Source organism: Miniopterus schreibersii, assembly GCF_964146895.1.
Source record: "Miniopterus schreibersii genome assembly, chromosome: 2".
Classification (NCBI taxonomy): Eukaryota; Metazoa; Chordata; class Mammalia; order Chiroptera; family Miniopteridae; genus Miniopterus; species Miniopterus schreibersii.
In genome coordinates, this window is record NC_138102.1 from 155,255,847 (window position 1) to 155,283,178 (window position 27,332).

At 39.9% G+C, this 27,332-nt stretch overlaps 1 protein-coding gene across 1 annotated transcript; it reads left to right on the forward strand.

Annotated features, from left to right (window-relative positions):
- Window positions 1-848: 848 nt before the first annotated feature.
- On the forward strand, window positions 849-27,235 carry TM7SF3 (transmembrane 7 superfamily member 3). The gene is made up of 12 exons (XM_081128375.1): window positions 849-1,181; window positions 6,719-6,873; window positions 9,860-10,010; window positions 12,563-12,683; window positions 13,419-13,590; window positions 16,831-17,008; window positions 18,301-18,387; window positions 19,907-19,987; window positions 20,865-21,017; window positions 23,736-23,833; window positions 24,641-24,803; window positions 26,020-27,235. Exons 1-12 carry the CDS (start codon window positions 1,091-1,093, stop codon window positions 26,280-26,282), a joined length of 1,713 nt encoding a protein of 570 aa, XP_080984501.1. The 5' UTR covers window positions 849-1,090; the 3' UTR covers window positions 26,283-27,235.
- Window positions 27,236-27,332: the final 97 nt, after the last annotated feature.

Consider the following 27,332-nt stretch of genomic DNA (forward strand, 5'->3'; position numbering starts at 1 on the left):
AATATATAAATGGAAAAGTTAGCCAGGCCGGGCGTGGCTCAGCGGTTGAGCGTCAACCTAGGATCCAGGCCATTGGGGTTCCATTCCGGGCCAGGGCACATGCCCAGGTTGTGGGCTCGATCAATGACTCATCATTGATGTTTCTCTCTCTCTCTCTCCCTCTCCTTTCCCCTCTCTGAAATCAATAAAGATATATTTTTTAAAAAAGAAAAGAAAAAATGTAAAGAGCAGGAAAAGGCGAGCAGGGCAGTCTTCCCCAGTACCGGTCAGCCTGGGAAGCCGGTTGCGCGCAGGAGCCCCGTCCCGCCCGCTGCCGCCGCCTGAACAGCAGCGCTCAGGTGCGAGAGCTGAGAGGAACCTCCGGTAAGGTCACGAGTCTTCCAGGATATTTTGCGTAGAGACGAGGAAACCTTCCTTCCGAGGGCGCGCTCCTCACTGGCGCAGTAACGCCGCAGAAGCGGCAGCACCGCCGCGTTTCTACACTCCGTCCGCCTGCGCCGCCAACGGCAGCGGCCGCGGGGAAACGGTCTCTGCGTTTTGAGCACCAGAGTCCTTCCTTTTGTTTTCTTTTTGCAAAGGACCGTTACTCTCGGGAACAGGAGCCTAGGAACGTTAGGCCGCAACAGTTGTGTCTACTGTACGGGTGGTTTTCGTAAGCGGGAAAGATAAAAAAGCGAGAAGCGCGGGTTACGCCACGTAACTTCCTGGGGTCTCCGCCGCTCTCCGCGCGGGGATCCCGGGAACGCCGCCGCCGGCTCAGGGCCCGCCCTGCGCCACGAGGGGGCGCGCGCAGCCTGGGAACGTCCCTCCGTCACCCCCGCCTGGGGCTACGGAGCCGTGACGTGAGCGGAGCGGGGCGGGGCGGAGGCGTGGTGCCCCCACGGCGGAGGGTAATTGCGGTGGAGGGAACTCGGGCTGAGGGGGAGCGCGGCCCGGGTTGCTCGCCGCGCGGCGGACCTGGGACCTGGCTGGTGTGCGGCGCGAGCGCCTGGCGGCCGATGGCGCGGAGCGCGAGCGCCCGGGAGTAGCGCGGGCCGGGCTGCGCGCCGCTTCCCGACCCTGGCGCTGGCTCCGCCGGGCCCGGGCAGCTATGGGGCTCCTCCGGCTGCTGGCGCTGGCGGCGCTGGCGTCGCAACCCCGGGTGGCTGGCGGAGCCGAGACCGTCGGGAACTCCAGCGCGGGTAAGGCCGGGGCGCCCCCCTCTGCAGCCCAGGTGGCTTTTGCATTCCTTGCAAGGTCCAAACCCACCTCACCCGCGGCCGCCTAGCCCCGGAGGCGGGGGCCGGAGCCCGCAGGAATGGTCCCGCCGAGCCCTTTCCTGCAGGAGGAGGTAACTCCCTCGCTAAGGAGGCGCCCCAGTGTGTGCAGGCTGTGGGAATGGGAAGAGATACGCGACTCTGCCCTGACACGTTATTATTCCCCTCGGGGAGCAGCCATGTTTGTGGGTTTAATTTGACACTTGAAGGCACCTCTTCGCTCCCAAGGGGCGTAGCGCAGCCTTTGGACTGTGGCTTCCTGCGGAACGACGGGCGTTGCGACGGACGGCCCCCCAAGCCGAGCAGGCTTTTGCACCCCCCAAACCTAGATGCTTTAATAATTGGTAAGCCCGACAGAGTTTGAGAGGAAGAGCGAGCTCAGGTCGGGCTTTAGATGGTGGGCCATGTGCCTGGTGAATGGGTTTTAGCAGTCATTCGTGGTTTGTTAATATATAAACCGTGAAAGGCACTAATTGTGCCAGGCTGATAATCATGTGCTTTTTCCCTGAGGTTAAGCACATTCTTAGTTTTGTTTTGAGCGTAAGAAACTAGTTACAGTTCTGAAATAGAATATTTCCTGAATAATCCGATTGTGTTTCTATGTACGTATCTCTGAAAAAGCTCTTGTGTAAGCCGAGTTCTCGGTTCTTTGCCTAGGACTTCAGGCCAAAACAGAAAAGGGTAAGTTCTGTTTTTGCAGGGGGAAAAAATAGCCTTTTTTATACTAGTGCGCTACTATTCCCTGCAGTGCGGAGTGCGCCAGGTGCTTTTCGTGGCAGTGTTATTTAACCCTCAGGACCCGTGAAATGATTGCAATCCTGACTTGCAGAGGAGGGAGCTGAGGTGGGAGGTGACCATGCTCCCTACACAAGCAGACAGCTAACAGGGCCACAGGCAGCGCTGGAACCCTAGTATGTCTCACCTCAGATTTCACGGTCCTTCCACTTCAGCAAAGCTGCCCCCAATAAGAATATTTTACTGGGTATGGCGCTTTCCACTTAATTCTGTGAATTCTCATTTCTCAAAATAGCTTTGTGAGGGAGTTGGAAGAGGTGCTTGCTCCACTGCAATAGGTGAAGAATTTGAGAGATTGAGTTTATAGTTGATCCAGGCTAGCCCCTGAGTCAGGAGGGCTGTGATCCAGAACTTGTCATTTCTAGTTCTGTGCTTTAGTATTTGATAACATCTAGAAAATTTTACACAGAAGTTGAGAAGTCTGAGTAACCGAGGGATTAATATTTTTCAGATGCCTCTTTTCTTGCCTCTTTTCTCCGATTGCAGCACTGATATTTCCTCTCCCATGACACTCTTTTTGCCTCGCATTAGTATGGTCGCTCTGTGCGGAAGGACAAGATGTGGGAACTTAACCGCTGAGTGGTAATAAAAGCTGATGTTCTCCACATCTGTCAGATGGGAGTAAAGAAATTAAGAAAGACTTGGTTCAAGACTTGCATCTCCTCCTGGAAAATGGCTGGATTTCTGTTTGATGATTCTGATAACTAGACACACTGAAGGAATTAAGCAACTGCTGTAATTTAGGAGAATTGACTTATCTTGGGCAGGACAAGCTAACTTACACCACTAAAGTAGTGGCTGGAAAGCCAAATGAATCTTTGAAGGCTGCAGATTGAGTCCCTAGAGTGAGGAAGGTGCTTTCTGTGACGGGCAGGGCACAAAAGGTGCATCGTACATTTAAACAATTTTCTCTTGTCTTGAAGTCCCAGTTCTCTGCTGCCTGTAACATCTTTCATTATTGTTTCACAACCAATTAACTCATGGAATTAGGTAGTAATTGGAGTTGAGCAGAGTGTCATTTGAACCTTCTAGTATTTGTGCTATTGATAATGCTATAAGTAAGGTAGCAGGCCATTTGTGTAGTTAGTTGAGCAAGTGGTCTCTTTCTCTTGAAAGTATGTGAAAGGTATGTACATTTTTGTGTTTCCTTTCGGCTTTTAGGGCTAATGAAAATTCATAAGATAGAAATGAGAAATTGGGCGGGGCAGTTGAATGTTGACCAGTTTAAGTAGCTAAATGTACTGTTTTTGTTTCTAATGTTTCATCTGAAGAGAATTGTGCAGACTCAGCTTTCACAGATCTATCCTAGAATCTGGTTGTTGTGTGAAAGTGCAAACAGTGGAGGTAAATTTTAGTCAAATAGTAAAAGGGAAGAGTTGAACAATTTTAAATTAGCAAGTTTAGGATTTGATTGGGAAAGACAAGGGATTGGGTAGCTCTTTGTAGAATGGAATTCTTGGAAAGAAAAAGTGGCTGGGTAGGAATGAGGAAGAGTATGAAAAATAGAAAGGAGTCCCCTGTTATGGGTCAGATGGCAAAAAATATTTTTGGCAGAAAAAACAGAGGCACTTCTCTCTAGAGGCGAGCTGCAGCCTCAGTGCTCTGTCTCCATGTTAGCCATGTGCTCTGTACATCATTTGATGTACCGTTTCCCTCCCACTCCCAAAGTCATAAGACCTCATTATGCCTTGTAAAATGTTTCTCACGCATCCCTTTCCAGATGGCTTAGAGGTAAATTAAGTTCCTGTTAACTTCTTCAGGATATATTTTGGCTATATGCCTTTACTTGCCATGTGTGCTTTTATGAGTAGGAATTAAATGAAGAGTTGGCTAGACTGTACTGTTGAAGTTGTCTCGACTTGCAGTGTTTTTCCCTGTCACTCTGAGGAAGTCTCCTTCTCAACTTGATGCTTTTGATGGATGTGCCGAGCACTTATACCGGTTAGCCCGCTTCTTCCTACTAGTTTATTTGTAGGACCATACCAAATGCCTGACTTGTGTAAAAAAAAAAAAAAAGGAGAAGAGGAGGAGCCTCTGAAACACCGGAAAGCTAATGGAAGTTAATGATACTTTATCTCATAGTATTGGACAGTTCACAAAATTTTCCCCATTCGTTCGATACTTTCAGCAGTCAAGTGATTTATGCAGCACAAATACCTCCATTTTACCATGAGGGTACCGAGGCCGCTGAGAAAAGAAATTACTTCCCTGAGGTCACAAACTTGAACTGTCACTTACTAAACATTTACTATGCGCCAACTAGGGAACCAGTACTGTACTAGGCTTTGGAATGTCAAACATGACAAAGCCCTGTATAGCCGGGAGTCAAACCATGACTGATTTTGTTAATACACAATCTTCTATAAAAGTTGTGAAATGGCTGTCAGATTGTAAGGTAACACTGCCAGAGGATTTTCACACAGAAGTTAGTTATAATTAAGAATAGGAAAAATATACTTATCCTTCCCTAATTCATCAAACTGAGTTAGGAGTTCTCAAACCTGGCTGAACATTAGAAATCAGCTGGAGAACTTTTAAAAAAACATATTGGTGAAGAGATAACTAGAAATTTAAATTTAAAATAAAAACTAAATTAACAGTATCAAGAAACATTAAATATTTAGGGATAATTATAATGGGATATGTAAAAACCACTGCAGAAAAAGCTATACAACATTCTTGAGGTAAATTGAGAAACAGTAAATAGAGGGATATCTTTAATTCATAAATTAGAAAATTCTGTTATTAAGATATCATTTCTCCCTAAATTAATGCATTTATCGTCATCCCAGTCAAAATCCCAGCAGTCTTTTTGTGTGACATTGACAAACTACTTTCTAGAATTTATATGGAAGTAAAAAGGGGCCAAAAATAGTCAAAACAGTCTTGAAGAGGAAGAACAAATTTGGGGCAGAAATTGAGACATTGTCGTATTGGTGTTAGCTTAGACAAATAGACCAATAAAACAGGAGTCCAGAAACAGACCCTCACATATGGTTACTTGATTTATGTGAAAGATGGAATTGCAGAGCAGTAGAGAAACTATATTTTCAAGAAAGGTTGCTATATCAACTGGATATACATATGGAAAAATGAACGTTAACACTGCCCTCCCCTGCCCCTACGTTACACCATACACAAAAATCAATTTCAGGTTGATTTTAGCCTTAAATGTGAAAGGTCAAATAAAGTTCTAGAAGTTAACATGGGGAATGTCTCTTCATGGTCTTGGAATATGTTAGCAAAGCTTTCTTTAAAATTATAAAGGAAAAACTTAAATTGGTCTACATTAAAATTAGAACTTCTGTTAATCTAAAGGTAATGAGAGTGAAAAGACAAGCTACAAGATTGGGAGAAGATTTTTGTAACACACATCTGACAGGATGTGTAAAGAAAAGAGAAATCACTTAAAATATATACATTTGATAACCCCTACTTATTTTGTTGAGTTACTAGTTGTTTAATAATGTGTTTTATTTTCTACGGTCCTGTTTTTCCTTATTGTCTTTTAAATATTTTTTTATTTTATTTTTAGAGAGAGAGGAAGGGAGAGGGATAGAGAGAAACATCGTTGATCAGCTGCCTCCTGCACACCCCCACCGGGGATCAAGCCTGGGCATGTGCCCTGACCGGGAATGGAACTGGTGACCTCTTGGTTCCTGGGTCGACACTCAACCACTGAGCCACACAGGCTGGGCCCTTACTGTCTTTTAAAGCAGTGAATGTTTAGGTTCTCCAAGTATTTCTTACTTGTGATTTATCTTCACCCCGGTTTGCTTATTTAGTGGATTATTTGAGAATGAGGTTGGACAAAGAAAGAACTAGTTTGCAGCTAGGAGAAAGACACACAGAACCATGGACAAGGTGAGTGAGCTAAACACAACCAGAAATGGAGGCAGGTAGATGGATGGGAAAGGCCTAGATGAGGTGTTGGAAAACTGTTGTTATAACGTGTCTTATGTGGACTCTGAACTTGATCCTTAAACAACAAAAAGCTTGTTTCTCCAGAATACCTGTGGTTCGTTACTTTATATGAAATATCTGGGGTGGGCATTCAAATGACATTTTTGCCAGTGTTGATGGCACCATCTTTTGCAAGCTAGGTAATACAGTCCCATTTGACAGGTGAAGAAATTGAGGTTTAAGAGAATTAAGAAACTTGCCCAAGATCATACAGCTGGTAAATGGTGGGGTAAAATTGTACCTCTGGGTCTCCAAGGTGACTTCAGAATTCTTAGTTCATACTGTTCTTTAATACCAACCAGTGCCATTCACAGTTGTCAGTAGCTCCTCAGCATTGTTAATCTTTAAATTCTGTTTGGAATAGAATTGTTATAATTGCCACCAGATGGTGAATTCTTCTGGGCTTTGGGATCCAAGCACCGTGAGCATCCTTAGCCACTTTAAGAATTGTTCGCATTTTTTTAAATACTTTTTTTCCACTTTACTTCTTAGTTCCACCACTCATTAGCTGAGTCACCCTGGTGGGCTGCATCACCTCTTTAAGCTTAATTGTCCTTATCAGTGAAATAGGGGCAGTAATAACATTGAGCTTACTGTTTTTTCTTTTTGAGGATTAATTAGTAGTGTGTGTGTTTATCTTTGTGATTTCTACAAATTGATATTAGAGGTACATATATTATAATGAAACATTTTTCTCATTGTAGGTATTATTGAATTTTCTGTGGGGAAATTTAGATACTTCAAGCTCAACAGGCCCTTTCCAGAGGAAGCTATTTTGCGTAATATTTCCAGCAATGTGACTTTTCTTGTTTTCCAAATACACTCACAGTATCAGAATACAACACTTTCTTTTTCTAAGGTAAGTACAAAGGATTATTTCTGTAAAAACTATTTCTGTATTTTGGGGCCTCATATTTAGTATAAGCATTAGAATTTGATGCCTCTTTATGTCTTAAATTTTTACAATTAATCAAGTTGGTTTGTGTTAAGTTAATGATTTAGACCAGCTAAGAGGTGAGTATCTCAGGCCTTTCTTGAGTGTGGTGACCTCTGATTTAAAGAAGAGGAGATAGCTCTATCCGGTTTCTCAGTGGTTAGAGCTGAAGGATCCTGGGTTTGATTTCGGCCAAGGGCACGTAACTCAGTTGCAGGCTTGATCGGGCGCATACAGGAACCCGCCAGTTGATGTGTGTGTCTCACATTGATGTTTCTCTTTCTCTCTCTCTCTCCCTTCCACTCTCTCTGAAAAGCAATGGAAAAATATCCTTGGGTGAGGATTAAAAAAAGATAATAATAAGTAATAAAAAATAAAGAGGTGGAGATAGAGTGCTGAGTTTCGGGGGAGGGGGAGTTCTACCAACTGTTTCCTGTTTGAACGTAGTTAAAGCTTTCCTCATGATTTCTCACTTTTTCTTACTCTACTGGGTCCTTAATGATTTTTACATTTACATTTTAATGGGTTTCCATTTTTGTTTACCCATTTAGTGTTGAAGTTTACCAAGACCTGTATGTTTAATAAGACCCTGTAGGATCTTTATTCTTTGATCCCTCATGGAAACAAAAAATCCTAACACTGAGTTCATCTTCTAATAGCATTTAGAACTCTTACATAAACCATCACTAAACCCTGTAACCTCAACCTCAGCTTTGGGAAGTTTTTCATATGCCCTGGGTTAGCCTAAGCAGTTAAAGACCTGCAATTTATGTTAACCTTTACAAATCTATTTCTATTTAGCTTATATGACCCGTTAGACAAATAATTTCCACTCTGTATGATGTTGTGTTTCTTTTTACTTGTTCTAAGCTTATCTTCTGATATCTAGAATTTGCTAAACAAAGCTCTTTTAGCCCAATTCATATATATTTTATAGGCACTGGTCATATTATCTTTCAAACTAAGTAAGTATTTTGTATTTTTTTATTCTGACATCCTCCTCCTACCATGAAAGTTTTGAAGTTGCATACCTGTGTGTGGTCATTTAATAGATTAGACATGGAAGAGTCTGATCAAGGAGAACAGGAAGGAATAAATTGTTAATTGCAAGAGATAACGGTGTCTATGACCCATTTACATTGACTTTGCTTTAGTTCTTGGCAGCCAGAGCAGAAATCAAAACATGTTAAATTTCATAACTTTCTTAGTTGGAAGAAACATGCCAGTTAGTCAGAGGAAGCCAAGTTTTTTCTGGGACTATATTCAAAAGGAAACTTCCCATTCAGGCCTTACATAGGAGACATCGTAAAATGGCACATACATAATTTCCCTCTTAATAACATCGCAGCACAGACAACATTTGAAGGAAAAGAAAGGGTGGAGAAAAAAAGCATTTATATTTATTGCATGCCTACTGTGTGTTAGGCTGGTGGTTCTTAGCTCCTGGGGCCATAGACTTTGAATCCACTGAAATCTATGGACTGTCGACTTGGCAACATGTACAGATACATCTGTGTGATTTCATGGGGACCTCTGGAACTCTCTGGGCCTCTGGGGTTCCTAGTTAGAAACCTCTGTGTCTGGTTTCCCATATAATTAATCTCACAACAGCTCAACAAAGTAGTTATAATGCCTGTTTTTACTTCTGAGGAAACAGCTTGGATAAAGGGATGTCGACATAACTAATGTGATAAAAGTGGCCTGGATCCTGGCAGGCATGATTCAGCGGTTGAGCATCAACCTAGAAACCAGGAGATCACAGTTCGATTCCAGGTCAGGGCACATGCCTGGGTTGTGGGCTCGATCCCCAGTAGGGGCATGCAGGAGGCAGCTGATCAGTGACTCTCTCATCATTGATGTTTCTATTTGTCTCTCTCCCTCTCCCTTCTTCTCTCTGAAATCAATAAAGACATATTTAAACAAATATACACACACACAAAAAAAACAAAAGTGGCCTGGGCGAACAAGTTTTTGGGCCTCCATTTTCATGCAGAAAGGATATTATCTTCTTTATTCGTAATAATGTTCCTTCATTATGCTGCCTTTAGTTCTCACTGTGTCTGTACTATGGAGGGGATAACTAGAACTGCACACAGCTCTGGAAGTGAGTGGTCTGTGTGAAGAGAATTGTTTCTGTTCCTCTGCCCTTCCTGATGAAGGGTGGCACCTTGGATTTTGGGGAGGTCATCATGGCAGTTGGTTCTTTGAAACTGTCGACCTCATAGTTCGTCACTTAGTATTTGGGTCATTCTCCCTTATGCTTGTCAAATTGAAACCCATCAGTGACTTACGGAAAAGTCAGCCTGCAACTCTGTCTGCAGTTACGGGAAAACCTGTCAAGGAAACCTAACACATGCCAATCATAATGCTCTAGCTCTGTTGTAGCTAGCTTAGCTTATCCTAAAAATAGGACCTGCTGATAGCCTAAGAACTTCCCAACCTCCTAGCCCATTATGCCCTGTTTCTGCATCGCTGCTTTTAATGCTCTGTACAGCTCGCTCTTGCGCCAAATCCCTCAGGAACAGCTTATGAGACATTGCACTCTCCCAATCCATGGATTGTTTTCTCCTGAATAAAGGACATCACACTTGCTATGAAACTATTTTAGTTTCACCATTCAACATTAATTCTAGTACTAGACATAGTAAATCTTAATTTGGGGGGTTGAGAAGCTTGGGAATTTTATTGCATCTGATCAGAGATCGTGCGTATTAAATAGTTCTTCCGTGTGGGGGGGGGGGGCGGGCACATGCACATAGAGGTGAAAAGAAGTCTTTAATTATCCAAGGAGGATCTGTTTTATTCCTTTTTGAGAAGTTTTGGAATAGAACATGCATACTAGATCAACTCTAGAATTTAAATATTTTGCTCAACTCCCTATTCATGATGACTTTTTTCTTCCTTATTGCAGACTTTCCTTCCCAGTACCTCGGGAACAGGCACTGACAAAGGACTAGTTTTCATTCTTAGACCAGAGCAGAGTATGTGCTCTTGGTATTTGGAGACTTCAGATGCTGAACCTGTCCAAAGTGTGGCCATTCCACTCTCCTATTCAGAAAGAGGTGGTAACCTTTCTGTCTTTGACTTGCATTACTATCTAGAATATGGGACTTGTTCATGAAAATTTAAGGAAAACAAATCTTATCGAAAGTGTTTATTGTAAGTACAATATATTTAATTAGAAAGGTTTTAATACCAAGGGAGCCAGAGAATTAGCATGATGTCGAAAGCCTAGATAGGGACTAGAGAATACATTATGCATTTGAAAACCATTTAAGGAATCCTTGGAGAAGCAGTAACAAAAGGGCAAGACACAGTCCTTAAAACTTTAGTTGGTTATTCTAGGCAGAGGAAGGAGCTGAAGAAAAATGGGAGTGCTTGGAGAATGGCAAATAGTGGGTGTGGCTGGAGGCAGAGTGTGAGGGCCGAGTATACAGTTTGAGGTTTGCATTCTATTCTGAGTTCGGTTCTGAGGAAGCATAGAGTATTTAAGCAGAGGAATGATATGATGCACTTCATCTCTTTGAAAGTTAACTCTAGAAGCAGCGTGGGGAGCAGGTTGGAGAGGACATAGCAGAGTTAGGACTCAGCATACCTTTGAGGTCTCAGTGAGAAATGATAATCTGAACAGAGGCCACAAGAGAGGAGAAAGGGAAGAGGGGGCTGAATTTGAGATATTTGGAAGGTAGAATTGATAAGGCAGTGGTTATGGATTATTAAAGGGGGAGCATAGGCTTCCCATTTGGACAGCTGGGAGATAGTGATGCTAAATAAGTGTAGATGGTGCTGGATGTTTTAGGGGGTTGGGATGGGGTAGATGGTGACTTCAGTTTGGTACACAGTGAATTTGAGACACTTGTAGGACATCCGGATGGAAATACATAGAAAGCAGTTTTAAAATAAGGGCCTGGAGTGGAGGAGTGAGGTTAGATATTTAATCAGTTAGCTCTTGTTAAAGTCACAAAAATGAGTACGATTGTCTAGGCATATACATAGAAATTTAAGGGGAAAAATAATAGATACTTTCATAGTGTCTCCCATATGCCAGGCTGTACATTGCAGAGAGGTCAAGAGAAGTGACTGAGAGTGTCCATTTGAAAGTACAGTGAGTGGTGGCCTTTAATGAGAGTCCTTTTAGAGGTGCTTTGGGCATGAAAGGTAGATGACAGTGATTGAGGAGTGAAGATGAGGTGAGGGAATTTAGACTACGCTTCAAATTTGATGGTAATAAGGAGAGGGAGCAGTAGCTAATAAAGGAGGAAGAATCTAAAAAGTGACCAAAGTTGAAGAAAGGGTAATTACCTGATCAAAAAACATGGATTTCAAGTTTCCATCAAGGACAGTGTACAAGGAAAAACTATGAACAGTGGAACTTCAGTTACCATACACACCCTTTTCTCAGGTATGGTAAATATTCGTAAATGTAGCAAAAAGAAAGTATGAAAGAAGATCACATAATCCTGAGAAAAATTCCACACAGTGTTGAAACATTATGTGCACACGGGGTGTCTCTATTCCAAATCTGGCTCCGAAAGTCAGCTGCCAGAATTCTTTAGCTTAAAGACCTAACTGTGGAAATGATTAGATGAGTGTATGTAGTTGAGATCTTATCAATCTTTAACTTGGTTTACCTTGTTCTGTCTTATCTCAGTCTCTCCACTGGAGTTCTCAGTATACAGTTCTTTGTATGGAGTTGAGTTCATGTCAAATGACAGTGATTTAAGTTTTGTTGTGCTTAAAGGCCACAAATAGGGTTCCTAATGAGAAAAGATGAGCTGTTTTAGCCACATTATTAATATCAATGAAATACCCAAAATTTATTTCGTGTTTAATTACACATTCAAATACTATTCCGATACATGGTCTTGGGGATCTTTTGAGGTCTTTTACTCTTTTATTTATATACAAAGACTGGCAGAATTGATGATGACACTATTTCCCTGCTGAAAGAAGCATGTGAAAAGTGGACACCCCTTCCTCTATTACTCATGGAGTTCCTTTTCTCTTTGGCAAAGGAACCCTCCATCCCAGGGTTCTTATGCTCTTTTTGTGGGTTCATAGACCCCCAAATCTAATAAAAACCTCTCTCCCTAGTAAACACACACATTCAACATACAATTTCTGGGTGTTCATGGAGCCCTTGAAACCTGTTCTTGGATCCCAGCTTAAGAATCTCTTTTCTCTTGTGACCATTTCAACTCTAGGGCAGAGTTTGGCAAACTACAGACTGAACCAAATCCAGCTTGCTGCCTGTTTTGTACATAAAGTCTTATTGGAATGCAGCCATGCCTATTCTCTTATGTGTCGTCTATGACCACTCTGGTGCCATGAGGGCAGGGTTGAGTAGTTGCCACAGAGACCATCAGGCCCTCAAAGCCTAAAATAGGCACTATCTGACCCTTTACAGAAAAGATTTGCTGACCCCCGTTCTAGAGCCCTTACCCTCAGTTAATTTTACCCTCTTTAACCTCAGCTCATGAGGTAATACAAAACTAGAAGCTCTGTATTTAATTTCTATATTGGAAAGTTCTTGTAAGAGTAGAGTTCTGTTTTCTGAGTATAATTTAAATATGTAAAAATTCTGTGTTGAGTGACTTCCTTATTTTTCATCTAGATCCTATCCCTGGAGGCTGTAATTTGGAGTTTGACCTAGATATTGACCCCAACATTTACTTGGAGTATGATTTCTTTGCAACAACTATCAAATTTGCCCCAGCAAACCTAGGCTATGCAAGGTATGTCTGTCTCTTACCATTACTTTTAGAACATGCACTGTATATTCAGTGAACTCTCTCAGAACCCATCATTCTCTTTAGTAAAATTGAATTGTTCAATTTTTTTGAATGAAAGTAATTCATACATTGTAACTAATACTGGAGCTGTCATTTATGGTTAATATTGTCTCTCTCAATTAGTATAAAGAGTCAGATGTCAAGTTTCTATTATGAGCTTACAAATACATCTTAGTATCCATTAAGAGTTTTAAATATTGAAAGCATTTTGGGCCTCAAAACATACTTTTTTTTTTTTTGGTAAGGATTTTATTTTAATTAAAACTCTGCTTTTGTTTCTACTTTAATAATAATGCTAGCTAATGTTTGAGTAACATTTGAATGCTCTCTGTGCATCATCCACAGTGCTGAGTGCTCTATGTTCTTTGTCATTTAATTCTAGCAATTTTATTAAGCAGGGCAGTTGTTCTTACTTTACAGAGGGGTTCCCTAAGGGTCTTTGAGATTAAGTGACTCCTACTTACCTCTAACAAATGGCAAAGCTGGCATTTGACTCTAGGGCTGACTCACATTAACATCTGGTTATTCAACCATACTTCCTGTCAGTGTCCTTTTACTTAATAATGCCAAAATTGGAATCACTGTTTCAGAAGTTTGAAATTCAAGCTTTTGGTTCCCTTTTATAGGTGGGACTTCCCCCACAAGAGACTGATGTTCTGTTTTGTTGGTTGACTTTAGAGGCACAGATTCTCCACCATGTGACACAAAGACGGGACAGGACTCTAGGTGGAGGTTGCAGTACGATGTCTATCAGTATTTTCTGCCCGAGAATGACCTCACTGAAGAGGGGTTGCTGAAGCATCTGCAGAGGATGGCCGAAGTGCCTCAGGTGACAGCCAGTGCTATTAAGGTAAATCTGATTCTTGTGATTTGAGAGTTGAGTAGGGGAGAAGCTACCAGGAGCTTATTTCTTTACTGTTCACATCGTCTTTCTGGGATTCCCACTTTATTGTCTCTTATTTTGTTATTATCTTGGGAGTCTTTGCTAGTGATAACTCAGTGTAATGTTGGCTTTTAAAGAGATGCATGTAAGTTGTTACTTTTTAGTTGCAGCCACATACATGACCTTGTAATCTTGAGATATGGATGGAAATGGGTGGTAATTCTCTATGTACTCCTATACCTATTAAATTAAAACTTTTGGCAAATATAAAGGTAAGAGTTTCGTGAGAAAAAATGAGAAACTATTTAACTATGTACTCATTGGCATTAATGTTTAAACCCAAACTCCAAATCTCTAACTTGGAGAAAAATTTTCTCTGAGCTTTTGAACCCATGTAGCATCTTGCTACTTCACATGTGAGGTATGGGCCAGAAGCATTGGCGTCACCTGGGAATTTGTTAGAGTTGTAGACTCCGGCTCCACTCAGACCTCCACAATCAGAATTTTCATTTTATGAGATTCCCCAGGTGATTCCTGTGCACAATAAAATTTCGGATTCACTTTATAGATAATTTCTGTGGAGGGCAGGATTTTATCTTTATGTTTTGAAAGGTGCTTGATAAGTAGTCTAATATGCAAGGTCATCATTCTAATGGTCGATGGGTAGAGTTTTTCTAGACTGCTCTGATTCTTCTCAGAAAGTTGAGAGATTACCAGATTATATAGAAAGAGGTGATTGAAACAGGGCATACATGGTTAGCCTCAGGGCTCATCTGGTACAGAGCAAGATCTCATTTTGTTGCTTTGTTAACCTAGGATGTTACTGTCCCATGCTGAGGGAGCCTGATACAAGAAAACTCATTGTGCTTATTCACAACATAGGAAGCTCTATGGGAAAAGTTTATCCCTTAAAATAGGAAATTTTGAAGACCTAGTTTATTCTTATGAAGAATATAAGAACTGACGGAACAGAGCCTTTTTAGGTTACTTTTTAACTTTTAGCTAAGAGTTAGAGTATTGTGTCCTGAAATTCAAGGAAACCCTCAGTGACTAATGAAGACATGTCAAAAAGGCTCTGGAACCTGTTTGAAGAGCCTCACACTTTGGGACAGTTCAGTGATCAAAACAGAAAATGATTGATTGCAGATCTTGAATAAATAAAAATAAGCTCTGAACTGATACAAAACAAACAAAATGAAAATCTCTCCTGTTGCTACCATTGGAAGAGACTCATGCCACGTTGCTCTGAAAAGGGAAGGAATTTGTCCTGCTTTTTTTAAAGGAGGGACTGTAATTCATCCTCAGTTGATGAGAGAAAGCTCTTCTTTACAGAACAATGCCAACTAATAAATGTAGAGGGAATAATTAGAATTAGAAAATCACCATTTTGTGACCCTTAATGAAATAATTCAGGCATTAGATGAAAGATTGATGGGGGACAGGATACTCCCAGGATGCCTAAATAGCACCCTTACATTCTAATTGTAAAGGGAAAACTGTTTTTAGGGTGGAGGGATCTGACTGTCTCCTCCTTATCCCTGCGGTCAACACAGCTTCGCTGATCATGGGTCCACCTGCATCATGTGCTCATGTGAGTGCAGTCTGATATTATAACCATTACCATAACCTGTGGAGTATTTTAGCAAAACATGGTTACCCTGAATTCAGTCCTTGGAGTTTCTGTTTATAGGAAACACAGGGGAGTAAAGTGCAAATTGGACACTTTGAACACAATCTGAAAAGTTCAGATTGTGGAATGTTCTGTAAAGTGACTGCCCTTGACCTCTTCAAAATTCATTGGGTGAGTGGGAGTAGGGTGGTGGAAAGGGCTGTTCTAGATTTCAGAGGTTAGAGATAAATACTGTGCATGAAACTTGGTTGGATCTTGGTTAAAGGGAATAAAAGCTATAGAAGATGTTTGGAAAAATCCGGACATGGACCTTGTATTAGGTAAGAATTTATTAATTTTCTTACATGAGGCAAGGTATTGTGGATGTGTAGGAGAAGATCCTTTTACACCATACCTTGCTACTCAGAGTGTGGTAGGTGAACGCATAGCATTGGCATCACCAGAGAGATTGTTAGAAAAACAGAATGTCAGGTACCTCCTCTGACCAACAGAATCAGAATCTGAATTTTAACAAACTGTCCCAGTGATTCATAGACACTAAGTTTGAGAAGCACTGTTTAGGACATGCACACTGTGTTTTTTAGAAGTGGAGTTTCGTGATATCTGTAACTTACTTTAAAATGGTTCAGCAGAAGAAAATAGAGGGGCGAAGAGAAGGAGGGAGAAATAGAAAAGCAAATATGGTAAAATATTAACAGTGGTTGAATCTAATTGGTGCTTTGTAGTTTATTAATTGTATTATTCTTTCAGTATTTCTGTAAGGAAGGTTTCATAGTAAAAACTTGGGTCAGTAGGAAGTACATTTTGTTGCACTTGACCTAATACTTTGCCCAAGTAACATATTTATGAAGGCTAAGCAATATTGCCAAACAGTGGAAGTCCTCTAAGAGGCTCATAATTATTCCTGAATTTCTAATATTTAATTTTCTCACTTATATTAATGGGAGCATAACTATGTATTATGGTTACATAGAATTTTTTTTCTTCTGTTATATGTATTACCTATTTAAAAAATAACTTTTAAAAGGGAATTTTTGAAGTTAAAGAGTATTGCATAACACAACTACATATAATGTTTTCTTATTTCTGAGTCTATTAAGCAAAAGTAAGTGGGTACTCTCTGTGAGGTATAACAGACTTTGTCAGCTCTGTAACTAGTAGTAATGGCTAACAATTGTTGAATACTTACTCTGTGCTGGGCATTGTGCCTAAGTCCTGAGGAAAGACTAGTGAGCAAAATAAATACGGTTCCTGCCCTTATGTTCTGTACAATCTAGCAAATGAGAAAATACATGTTTTTGCTTTTTCCTAATTAGCCTTTACATGTTACTTATGTGTCTTATTTTACTTATTAACATTTAACACTATGCAAAAACTTTAGAAACATTTTGTGTAAGAGCTTCTGTATATTAGTACATACCATCTGTGTAGGACAATCTTTTGACATAACTAAATAGGTTGGTGTATATTTTAAGAATTATATTTTAATATTACAATTTAATATCACTTGTAGGTGGATTATAACAGAATAGCCTTAAAAAAGCTAAACACTAATCATGCGTTATTTTTGGCTTCAGGTGGTTACCCTAACAGCTAATGATAAGACAAGTGTTTCCTTCTCCTCCCTCCGGGGACAAGGTGTCATTTATAATGTCATTGTGTGGGACCCACTTCTTAATACGTCTGCCGCTTACGTTCCTGTTCACACATATGGTTGCAGCTTTGACACAACACAGGGTAATTGTTCTTCTCTTGGTGAGTATATGGATTTAAATTTGGAAATTCTTCTTTGGCTTTGGAAATTCTTCTATGTCAACTAATATAGAATTTAAGAATATTAAAAATGCTTTTGTGTAGTATTCATTTATTCATTCATTCTACAGATTCCTTTTAAGCCCCTACACTACTCCACTCTCTGCTCTCAGCATTGGAATATAACAGTGAACAAAAAGACAAAATACTTGCCCTCCTGGAGCTTATATTATAGTGGGGAAGATGAGATAGACAAGATAAACTTGTGACATATGATACATGAGAAAGTGATGACTGCTAAGAAGCAACAACGAAGTAGGAAGGGAGATAAGTGGCAGTGAGAGAAGAATTAGAGATAGCATGGCCAGGGAGTCCTTGCTGGGAAGGTAGTATTTGTATAAAGACCCAAGGTGAGGCCCAGAGCCGCATGTCGGGGGCTACATACCAGTAGAGGGAACAGCCTGTGTGGAGTCCTTCAGCTGGGAGCTTACTGGTGTGTTTGAACAACTGCATCGAGAACAGGGACTGGAGGAGTCTGAGGAGGGCTAGTCGTGCAGGGCAGGCAGCTAATTCATGGTCTTTTAGGTCATAATAGCTAGCCTTTATTCCGAGTGAAATGGAAAGGCATTGGAGGGTTTGAGCAAATAGTGCCATGATTGGACTCATATTTTAATGGGATCACTCCAGCTGCTTTTTTGAGAAAAGTCAAGGACAAGAAAAGAAACAGAGATTGATCAGCAGGCCATTGTAGTAAGCCAGGTGAGAGATGATGATGACAGTTAGGAACAATGGTGGTAGTAGAGGTGTGGCAAGGTCATTTTCTGTGTGGGTACTTAACATTTTATTTTGAAATAGTTTCATGGAAAAGATGCAAAAATAGTACAAAGCATTTCTGTATAATCTTCACCCAGCTTCCTCAAATGCTAGTTAACATACTATGCTGTTTGCTTTTTATTCTATTTATAGCTCGATTTAGCATTCTTCTTTAAAGAAGAGCTGTTATCAACTGGGGATGAATTACAGTTCCTCCTTTAAAAGAGGCGGGCGGGCTAAATTCCTTCGCTTCATCAAGTTCCAACCACAGGCCTTAAAATAAGCAGAATGTGACATTGTCTTTAATTTTATCTCTAATTTGGGCTCTTCATTTAGGGGTGGCAAGGATATTTTTAAAATAAATTATACATGTATGGAATAAACTATTGTCAGTTGATTTTGCTTTTTTTATGAAGCTTCTGTTAATTAAATACAAAGTATCAAATTGCATGTATTATCTACTAAATTTTCATTATTTTTAGGAAGAGTATCTACCAAAGTATTTTTCACTCTTTTTGCCCTGCTTGGTCTCTTCATTTGTTTCTTCGGACACAGATTCTGGAAAACAGGTATTATGTCTGATGTAGTTGTTATTTACATGCCTCATGGTCTTTTTTCCTTAAATGCTGTGGGGAATTTATGACCGGTAAGGAGAGTAAGCAACTATTTATCTCCACTGTCTTCCTAGATTTGTGGCTGAGCTATTTTAGTAAAGATTCTACTGAGTTGCTCAGCATTTTTTTTTCTTTCTCTTTTCTCAATAATGGAGTACAACCTCCTCTTGTTAAGAAGGGAATAAAATTTATTTGTGCAGCAAACTTCTTCAATTGCTAGATTTGCTAGTTGGTTAAAGATAACAGGTTAGAAATTAGGATGTTAGTGTAAAAAAATGTGTATGTGTGAAGTTTGGTGATGGTGATCAACATGGTTTCATGTAAGTCCAGCTGTAGGGCTGTATGTTCAGTGAGACTGAAATACCTGCTTGGTCCTAGGAGGTTCAGACAGCAGAAGGGAACTCACAGGACACTCAGTGAAACTCAGTGTGGGGGGTAGAATATAAACTATGCTTCACTGCCCACCCGGGCGTGGCTCAGCGGTTGAGCATCCACCTAGGGTCCAGGAGATCAAGGTTCCATTTCTGGTCAGGTACATGCCCCGACTGCGGGCTCGATCCCCAGTTGGGAGCGTGTGGGAGGCAGCTGATCAATGATGACTCTCTCACCATTGATGCTTCTCTCTCTCCCTCTCCCTGAAATCAATAAAGACATATTTTTTAAAAAATTATGCTTCACTGAATTGATTTGAATTCTTTGGGTTGTCTTTTATGTAACTGATGTTTGCAATTACTAAAAAAAAAATTTCTTCTTTAATTCATTAACAAGGAGTATAAATGGAGCATTAAGGGGATAGTGAACATAATCCTGACCTCACAAAACTCTTTAAACTTGCTTAATTGTTTGAAATAGAAATTCCTTTCCCTCCATTACTGTACTTTTTTTCTTGATTGAGAAGAGACTATTGTGAAGAATATTTAATTCCTCAAAGTGGGGAATGATTCTCTAACAAAGAATTTAATTGTAAGGCTCTAAAGATATTATCAGGTATTTTAATGGATGAAGACAATGGTTGACTGTTTATCCTAAACAGGAAAGGATGAGTTAAAAGGAGATATAAAAGTCACATTTTGCTTTGAAATATTTTGTTATTTATTTTTTTACCTTTTAAGTTTTATTTTTGCTCACTTAAGTTGAAATTTACTATGCAACTTCAGATCAGACACAATGACAAAAGTACTATTCTTATTTTAAGAAGGAAATATAAATATGTTAAAATGAGCTCTGAAATTAACAACTTAGCAACTGAAATTGACCTATATACAAGAAGGTATAACTTGTGGTTAATACTTTAATATTGTACCCATTTAATAGTAATACTCCTAATGAGTTTTAAATTTTTCCTGTCTTTTAGATAATTCTCTTCTCTGAATGCCCTAATGTGGAAGCATGAATATGTACATTAGATACTTAAATTGCATTGTAACCTAACCATAGCTTGTGCTTTCTTCTTTTCCTGGTGGTTTGCTGCTAGAATTATTCTTCATAGGCTTTATCTTCGTGGGATTCTTCTTTTATATACTGATTACAAGACTGACACCTGTTAAGTATGATGGTAAGTGAAAATAAGATAGTTTAATTAGGTGTTCAAAAAGGAAGATGCTGCCCCACCGGGCATGGCTCAGCAGTTGAGCATCGACCTAGGATCCAGGAGATCGTAGTTGGATTCCCTGTCAGGGTACATGCCCGGGTTGTGGGCTCGATCCCCAGTTGGGGGCGCCCAGGAGGCAGCCGATCAAAGACTCTCTCATCATTGATGTTTCTCTCTCCCCCTCTCCCTTCCTCTCTTTGAAATCAATAAAGATATTTTAAAAAAAAGGAAGCTTCTGTGTTTACACTCCACCTCCTTTGCTTCTCCAGTTTGGCCAGTATTGGGTGTGATATGCTATTATGTGTTTAAAATAATGTAAAACCTATGTTCTAAACATCTTTTCTAAAGTGCCCATTCAGACCTTCTCTTCCAAGTTTTTGGTACTTGGTAAATTACTTGGTACTTAGGGAAATGAAGGGCCATATGGGTTATAAACCTATGTTTCAGCTTTGTGGTATATTGAAATATGAGATTTACAACAGTCAGAATGTTAAGATTTTCTTTGCCTTCAAACAAACACAAGCTTTCCTTCCTTGTCATGTTTAACAGAATGCTTGTCATTCCTTCTTTCTCAGCCCCAGTTTATAGGTTGTGCTAAGGCATGCCTGTCACCAGTCCTGGGAGGTTTAGCTGTCCAGCTAGTGCTCATGTCTCAGACTGGCTCCTCCCTAGAGACAGCCCATGCTGGTTTCATGGCACCACTGAAGAGCCCACCAACCTTCTGTTGGTGTTTGACCAACAGAAAGGCTAAGGATGGCTCTGGTAATGGTGTATTGTGTCTAAAGCACGCAGTCAGAGAAACTACTTTTGGTCAAATAGTTTATCTTCTCTCTTTGTGCAGTTCGTCTGATTCTGACAGCCATTGCCGGAAGCGTTGGTGGGATTTTCTTGGTAGCTGCTTGGTGGCGATTTGGCATCCTCACACTCTGCATGCTGTGTGTTGGCCTAGTGCTGGGATTCCTCATCTCATCAGTGACTTTCTTCACTCCCCTGGGTAAGAGATGTGTAACTGGTGTGTGTTCAGTTTATTGTTTGAAAGGTCTTATTTGGGCTCTATAGGTACAAATACTACCTCATCAGGGATGTGGGGTCTTCTATAGAGCCGTGGGAATTTGCACTTGATGATGTGGCACTTTAGGGAGGGCCAGTACAAATAAGAATCCCTCTTTCCTCAAAGCACCTGTACTGAATGTCTTACAGAATGACTTTAGAGGTAGCTTTGTACCTATTTGTTGTAATAAGGTGTGTGTCTAAGAGTGTTTCTGTTAGAATTAATGGAGGAAAAAGGCATTTTTAGTATATAGCAGAACAGTGGGGGTTTTTTAATTTTTTAAACCCTGGAACTCTTTCTTCAAATGAATCTTAAAGCAGAAGTCCAATATATCCCATAGGTAAATTTGGTGCTGCTTTGATGGCAGCTGGCTTGGGGAACTTGGTGCCTTGTTCCCAGTGTTTTCTTTTACCTCTAACCTCTACTCCCACCCGTCGCCAAACTTTGTGTTCCTAAGATACCTACTTGTAGTCATCTTGGACCATAGAACAGGGATGGTTCTGGGGACTTTTTTCTAAGTAATTCCATTTCTCAAGGTAAAAAATCTGGTTAACTTGTAAGTTGACTTTCTTTGTAGTTGTGCAATAACTTACATTTCCTGATTGTTGTCAAAAATGGAAAAAGAGTACCTACATTCCAAGGTACTCTACTAGGCTATTCTTTTTTGTAATAATGTTTAGTTCTTGTATTACAATACCACATTAAAGTTGATAGGAATGTTAGATATAAGTATAGCTGTCTTCCTGACCAGAATGGCTAAGTAGTTGAGCATTGACCCATGAACCAAGGAGGTCAGGTTTCGATTCTTGGTCAGGGCACATGCCCCCGTTGCAGGCTCGATCCCCACTAGAGGGCATGCAGGAGGCAGCCAATCAATGACTCTTGCATCATTGACGTTTCTATCTCTCCCTCTCCCTTCCTCTCTCTGAAATCAATAAAAATATTTTAAAAAAAAGTGTAGCTGTCTCTTGAGGCTATCAGCTCTTAAGAATGCAGGGTATAACAGAGTGCAGTTGGCTCTCTAAAGATGTTTATTAAGACCAGAGAGAATTGACAACCTGTATGTTTACTATTAAGAGACCCTTTTGTTTTGATTTTAACAAACCTATAGCCAAGTTCATTCCCACAGCACTTGCTGTAGGTAGCTTTATTATTTATTTATTTATTTAATTAATTAATTAATTTATTTATTTATTTATTTATTATTTTTTTAATTTATTTGTTAATTCTCACCGGAGGATATTTTTTCCATTGATTTCTTTTAGAGAGAGTGGAAAGGAGGGAGAAAGAGAGAAACATCGATGTGAAAGAGACATCGATTGGTTGCCTCCCACATGCACCCGGACCCAGGCCAGGGATTGAACCTGTAACCCAAGTATGTGCCCTTGACTGGGACCCTTCAGTGTGAGGGCCACTGCTCTAACCACTGAGCAACACCAGCCAGGGCTTAATTTTATTTTTGAATTAGTGTTAATGGAATGCATCTTGGTGCAGTCAGTATGGAAACAGTATGGAGGTTCCTCAAAAAATTAAAAATGGAACTGCCTTATGACCCAGTGATTCCACTTAAGGGAACATATCCGATGGAACCCAAAATACTAATTCAAAATACTAATTCAAATGCACCTGATATTCATTGCAGCATTATTTACAGTAGCCAAGATATGGAAGCAACCCAAGTGCTCATCGATAGATGAATGGATAAAAGAGCTGTGGTACTTATATACAATGGACTATTACTTGACCATAAAAAAAAAAGAAAGAAACCTTACCATTTGCAACAGCAAGGGTGGATCTAGAGAGTATTATGCTGAGTGAAATAAGTCAGACAAATACAAAATGATGTCACTTATATGTGGAATCTGTAGAACTCCCACTCTTCCAGGATACATGGGTCTCAAGATATAGGGCCATCTTCGGGTGGACTGAATGATGGTGCCAGTGTCAGTATTAAATAATTGTCAGGCTTATAGTCTTGCAGTTGAAGCCTGTTTATAAATAGGAGTTGTAATATGTTTGTCCTGGGTCACCCAAGGTGTGCCACATTTTGGAATAAGTTTCGTAGGCACAGATAAATGGCTAGCTCCTGTCTTTCTGATGCATTAGGAGATCACATCCTCCAGTATGCAGTGGCTGGGCAGGAAATGCATTGATGGTAAAAATCTAAATGGGTTTTGCTGCTTATATTGGGTGGAAGTTCATATGGTTAAGTCTCAATGCCATTTACTTCTATAGTTTTTTTACTTTGTGGTACAAAATCATGGAATCATAGAAATTTAGAGCTAGAATGGATGATTTGGAGTCTGGAGATGAAGTGGTTCAATCTTCTCATTTTATGGGTTAGGAAACTGAGGTCTAGCTTCACAGCTAGTGAATGGAAGAGCTTGGACTAGTCAGGCCTCTTCTAAATTATCCTGGGAATAAATGCAGAGCATTTACCTGCTTGATTTTACTCCCAACCTTCTACCTGCTAGGACAAACTTCAAAGGTGATTGGATTGACAGCTAAGTGAAGAAAATCAGAATTCATTTCTAAGTGTCATCACACTTGCTGGTTGTTATATATTAAACCTTCTACATATGCCCATGTTCAGATGTTGAAAAAATGAAATTAAACTTGGGAAACCTGTTGCTTACTCTTGATTTCTTTTTGCTTTTTCAGGAAACCTAACAATATTTAGTAATGATGCTGTATTCTGGGTGACCTTCTCTTGTATAGCTATTCTCATTCCAGTAATTTTCATGGGCTGCCTAAGAATAGTAAGTATTTTACCAAAAATTAGATTTATTTATTATATTGTCCTGGGCCTTCAGCTGTTCACTTACTGCATCAGTTTGCGTGTCTTATCCACAAGTATCATGATATCACTTATGTGTGGAATCTAATGAACAAAATAAACTAACAAAGTGGAGACAGACTCATGGATACAGAGAACAGACTGACAGCTGTCAGAGGGGAGGGGGTTGGGGGCTGGGTGAGAAGAAAAAAAGATATGTAGACATAGACGACAGTGTGGTGATCGCCAGAGGGGTGGGAGGAGGTAGAAGAAGGTAAAGGGGGGATAATGCTGATAGAAGGAGACTTGGCTTGGGGTGGTGAACACACAATACAGTGTACAGATGATATGATGTAGAATTGTACACCTGAAACCTATATAATTTTATTAACCAATGTCAGCCCAATAAATTTAATTAAAAAAATAAATGTAAAAAAATTGCTTTTAACAGTGAGAGCAGAGAAGGTAGGACTCACTGTAATGCAACAACCTGATGGATCATTAGCCATCTCTGCAAAGGAGTTCTTCATCTAATTAAACTTTATTGTTTAAGCTCTTTCACAGGGAAGATATTTTTTATATGAGGTAAATCGAGTTTTAAGAGCTCACTATGGGTGTCAAAGATTGTTCTCAGTTTATCTTTCTAGATAACCTTTGTTCAGCTCTAAGACTTGGTCCCTTTTCATGTGCCCCATGGGAGCAGACGTTCCCTGTGATGGAGGCCAGTGATGAGAGTTAGAAACTTCTTGTTCTACCAGAGGTGAAGCCTAACTTTCCCACTCTTCCACAGCTGAACATACTGACTTGTGGACTCATTGGCTCCTATTTGGTGGTCTTGGCCATCGACAGTTACATGTATACAAGTCTTTCTTACATCACTTTGAATGTACTCAAGAGAGCACTCAACGTTCACTTCCGCAGCGCTTTCACAAATGTGCCTTTTCAAACCAATGGTAAGACTCTAAATCCAAGAATCAGAGTAATAGTCAAGGAGGAATGTTGGCCCACCTGTGCTAACAAAAGCACTTGGTAGCTAGACTGAAAGAAGTTAACTGGATGGAAAGAAAGTTAACTGGACACAAGGAGGAAATAAACACCATACTAATGCTATTAGAGCCCTCTATTAATAACTTACGATCATAGCAGCAAAGGATTTAAATTTCGTAGGTGGTTGAAGTTCATACTTCTAAAATGAACTACTAAATGAACTTTGTTAAGACATTTCTAAATCAGGATTACTTATGTTTACTTGGTCAATTCCCAATTGTGAAAAAAATGCTGAGAATAAATACAGCACCTAATGGGTTGGGGGTGGGATGAGGGATGAGAATGACAACCTGGTGTTTTAGGTTATTCCCTGTTTCCCTAATTGAAAGTGAAAGTGATTTTTAGTCAATAAGTGTATTATTTCTTTAGTTGTAGGATTTCTATCCGTTACATATTTTCCATTAACTTTTTGAAGGAAAAGAGACCACTAAGTTAAATGTTGTAAGATATATTGGTTTCAGGAATGTTAAAATATGGAAAATGGAAAAGCATGTCTTAGAATTGAAGATGTACAAGCACAGTCGTGATTGTTATTGTCCTGAGCCTGCCCTTATTGGATAAGAGGTTGATTGATGGTAGAGACCTTGAAATCCATGTGTCTTAGAAGTTTTACATACAAGACAATACTTTGCCAAGCCTTTTACCAGAAGCCCAGTACAACTTGTTGAATCTCTTCATGCTCCTCTATACCCCTGTATTTGAGTTGGGTGGGGAATGGGATAAAAGCTTGGTGGAGGCCAGTGTTCCATGATGCATGTGTGTGAGGTATACCTAGATGGCTGCCTTCTTCCCCCTGCCCCTTTGTGGAAAACACAACCAACAGCTGTGCCTGTGGGCACTGGTCATAAAATACTGGAATGTCAAGGATCCAAACAACTGGTTCCTTTACAACCTGTCTGGACTTTCAAATACCTATTTTAATAGAAAATTCCTATTTTCAAATATAAGACTATAGCTTCCTCACTCATTCCTTGGTTTGTAAGTAAGGAAGTAACATATGTTTGGACAAACTCACCACAAAGTCTAAGGATACATGGATTTAGGCTACGAAAGGTTACGTGTTAGATCTGCTAGGTTTTAGAATACAAAAGTTCAAACTGTGCTTTTTGCTGTTTTTTTTAGACTTCATTATCCTGGCAGTATGGGGGATGCTGGCTGTTAGTGGAATTACATTACAGATTCGAAGAGAAAGAGGGCGACCGTATTTTCCTCCCCACCCATACAAGTTATGGAAACGAGAGAGGGAACGCAGAGTAACCAACATTCTGGATCCCAGCTACCACATCCCTCCATTGAGAGAGAGGCTGTATGGCCGATTAACCCAGATCAGAGAGCTCTTCCGGAAGGAACAGCCAGCTGGAGAGAGAACACCCCTGCTTCTGTAGACACTGAAGGGCTTGGTCAGTGTGATCACTGTCTCGGCTTTGGTGTTTGTGCCCAGCCTGCTTCAGTAATCTCCAGTGCAAGTCTAAGAAGAAAACAGGTTCTTTGTGTGTGGTGTCCTTACTGATACATGGTAAAGATGCCAAGGAGATTACAGTAATTCTGAGTGATGAAAAAGATGATCAGAAAATTGGTGGTAGGGATGCTTTTCCTTATTTCAAAATACTTGAGAAATTACCTTTTGGTTTACATGATCAACTTGTTCCATTACATAGATGCAGACACACACAAAAATTTAAAAACAGCGATTCTCATGTAAAGTCCTGGTGTTTCTTTTTATAACTCCTTGCACAAGTCTCTCACCTTAGTCTGTCTCAACTTGGACGAGCATGGAGGGTGGTTTGATATTGAGAGGTTTAGGGATTTAATACTGGGTCTTTGAGCATCAGAGTACAAAAGAACTACTTAAAAGCAGTCTTATTACTTAGTTGCTTCTTTCATAGTATCAGTAACAAAAGGTGCCCTTCTTTTTGTGATAAAACACATTTACCATATCAATAATTTTAAGTGTATAGTTCAGTAGATACTCTTTGTTTTTGTTTTTTATTGCTTAAAGTGGTCATTTAAATAGCTAAATTATTTCAATTATTTGAAAATACATCAAATTTATATAGATAACAGAACTTTTATATGATGATTTATTTATATTCCAAATAATGGCCTGTGTTTTGTTTTGTTTTCTTTTAACGCCCTTTAAAATAGTGTTGATAGCTGATCTCTAATTTAAACTGTATTAGGTGACTTATGAATTGTTTTGTTTTTAGGGTACAAATGGCTCCTACTTTAATCTATAATCCCCTTAATAAGGAAACCTTTAAAAAATTTGCATTCTGTAGTCCATTCTACTAAATTAGTTGTTAGCATTGATGTAAAATAAAATTTCAAAAAATTTCTATATGAAGCCTTTGTTTTAAAGTGATGTAGTCAAAGGATTCGGGTGTTTTATGGAGCTGCTTTTTTAATTAGGACCTTAGCATTTGTAAGGAGAGTCC

Excerpts from the sequence above, each read along its gene's own strand:
- TM7SF3 (XM_081128375.1), top strand. The coding sequence starts at position 1,091 with ATGGGGCTCCTCCGGCTGCTGGCGCTGGCGGCGCTGGCGTCGCAACCC. Across the intron at positions 1,182-6,718 it reads CGTCGGGAACTCCAGCGCGG|GTATTATTGAATTTTCTGTG; the intron begins GTAAGGCCGGGG and ends TTCTCATTGTAG. Across the intron at positions 12,684-13,418 it reads GCAAACCTAGGCTATGCAAG|AGGCACAGATTCTCCACCAT; the intron begins GTATGTCTGTCT and ends GGTTGACTTTAG.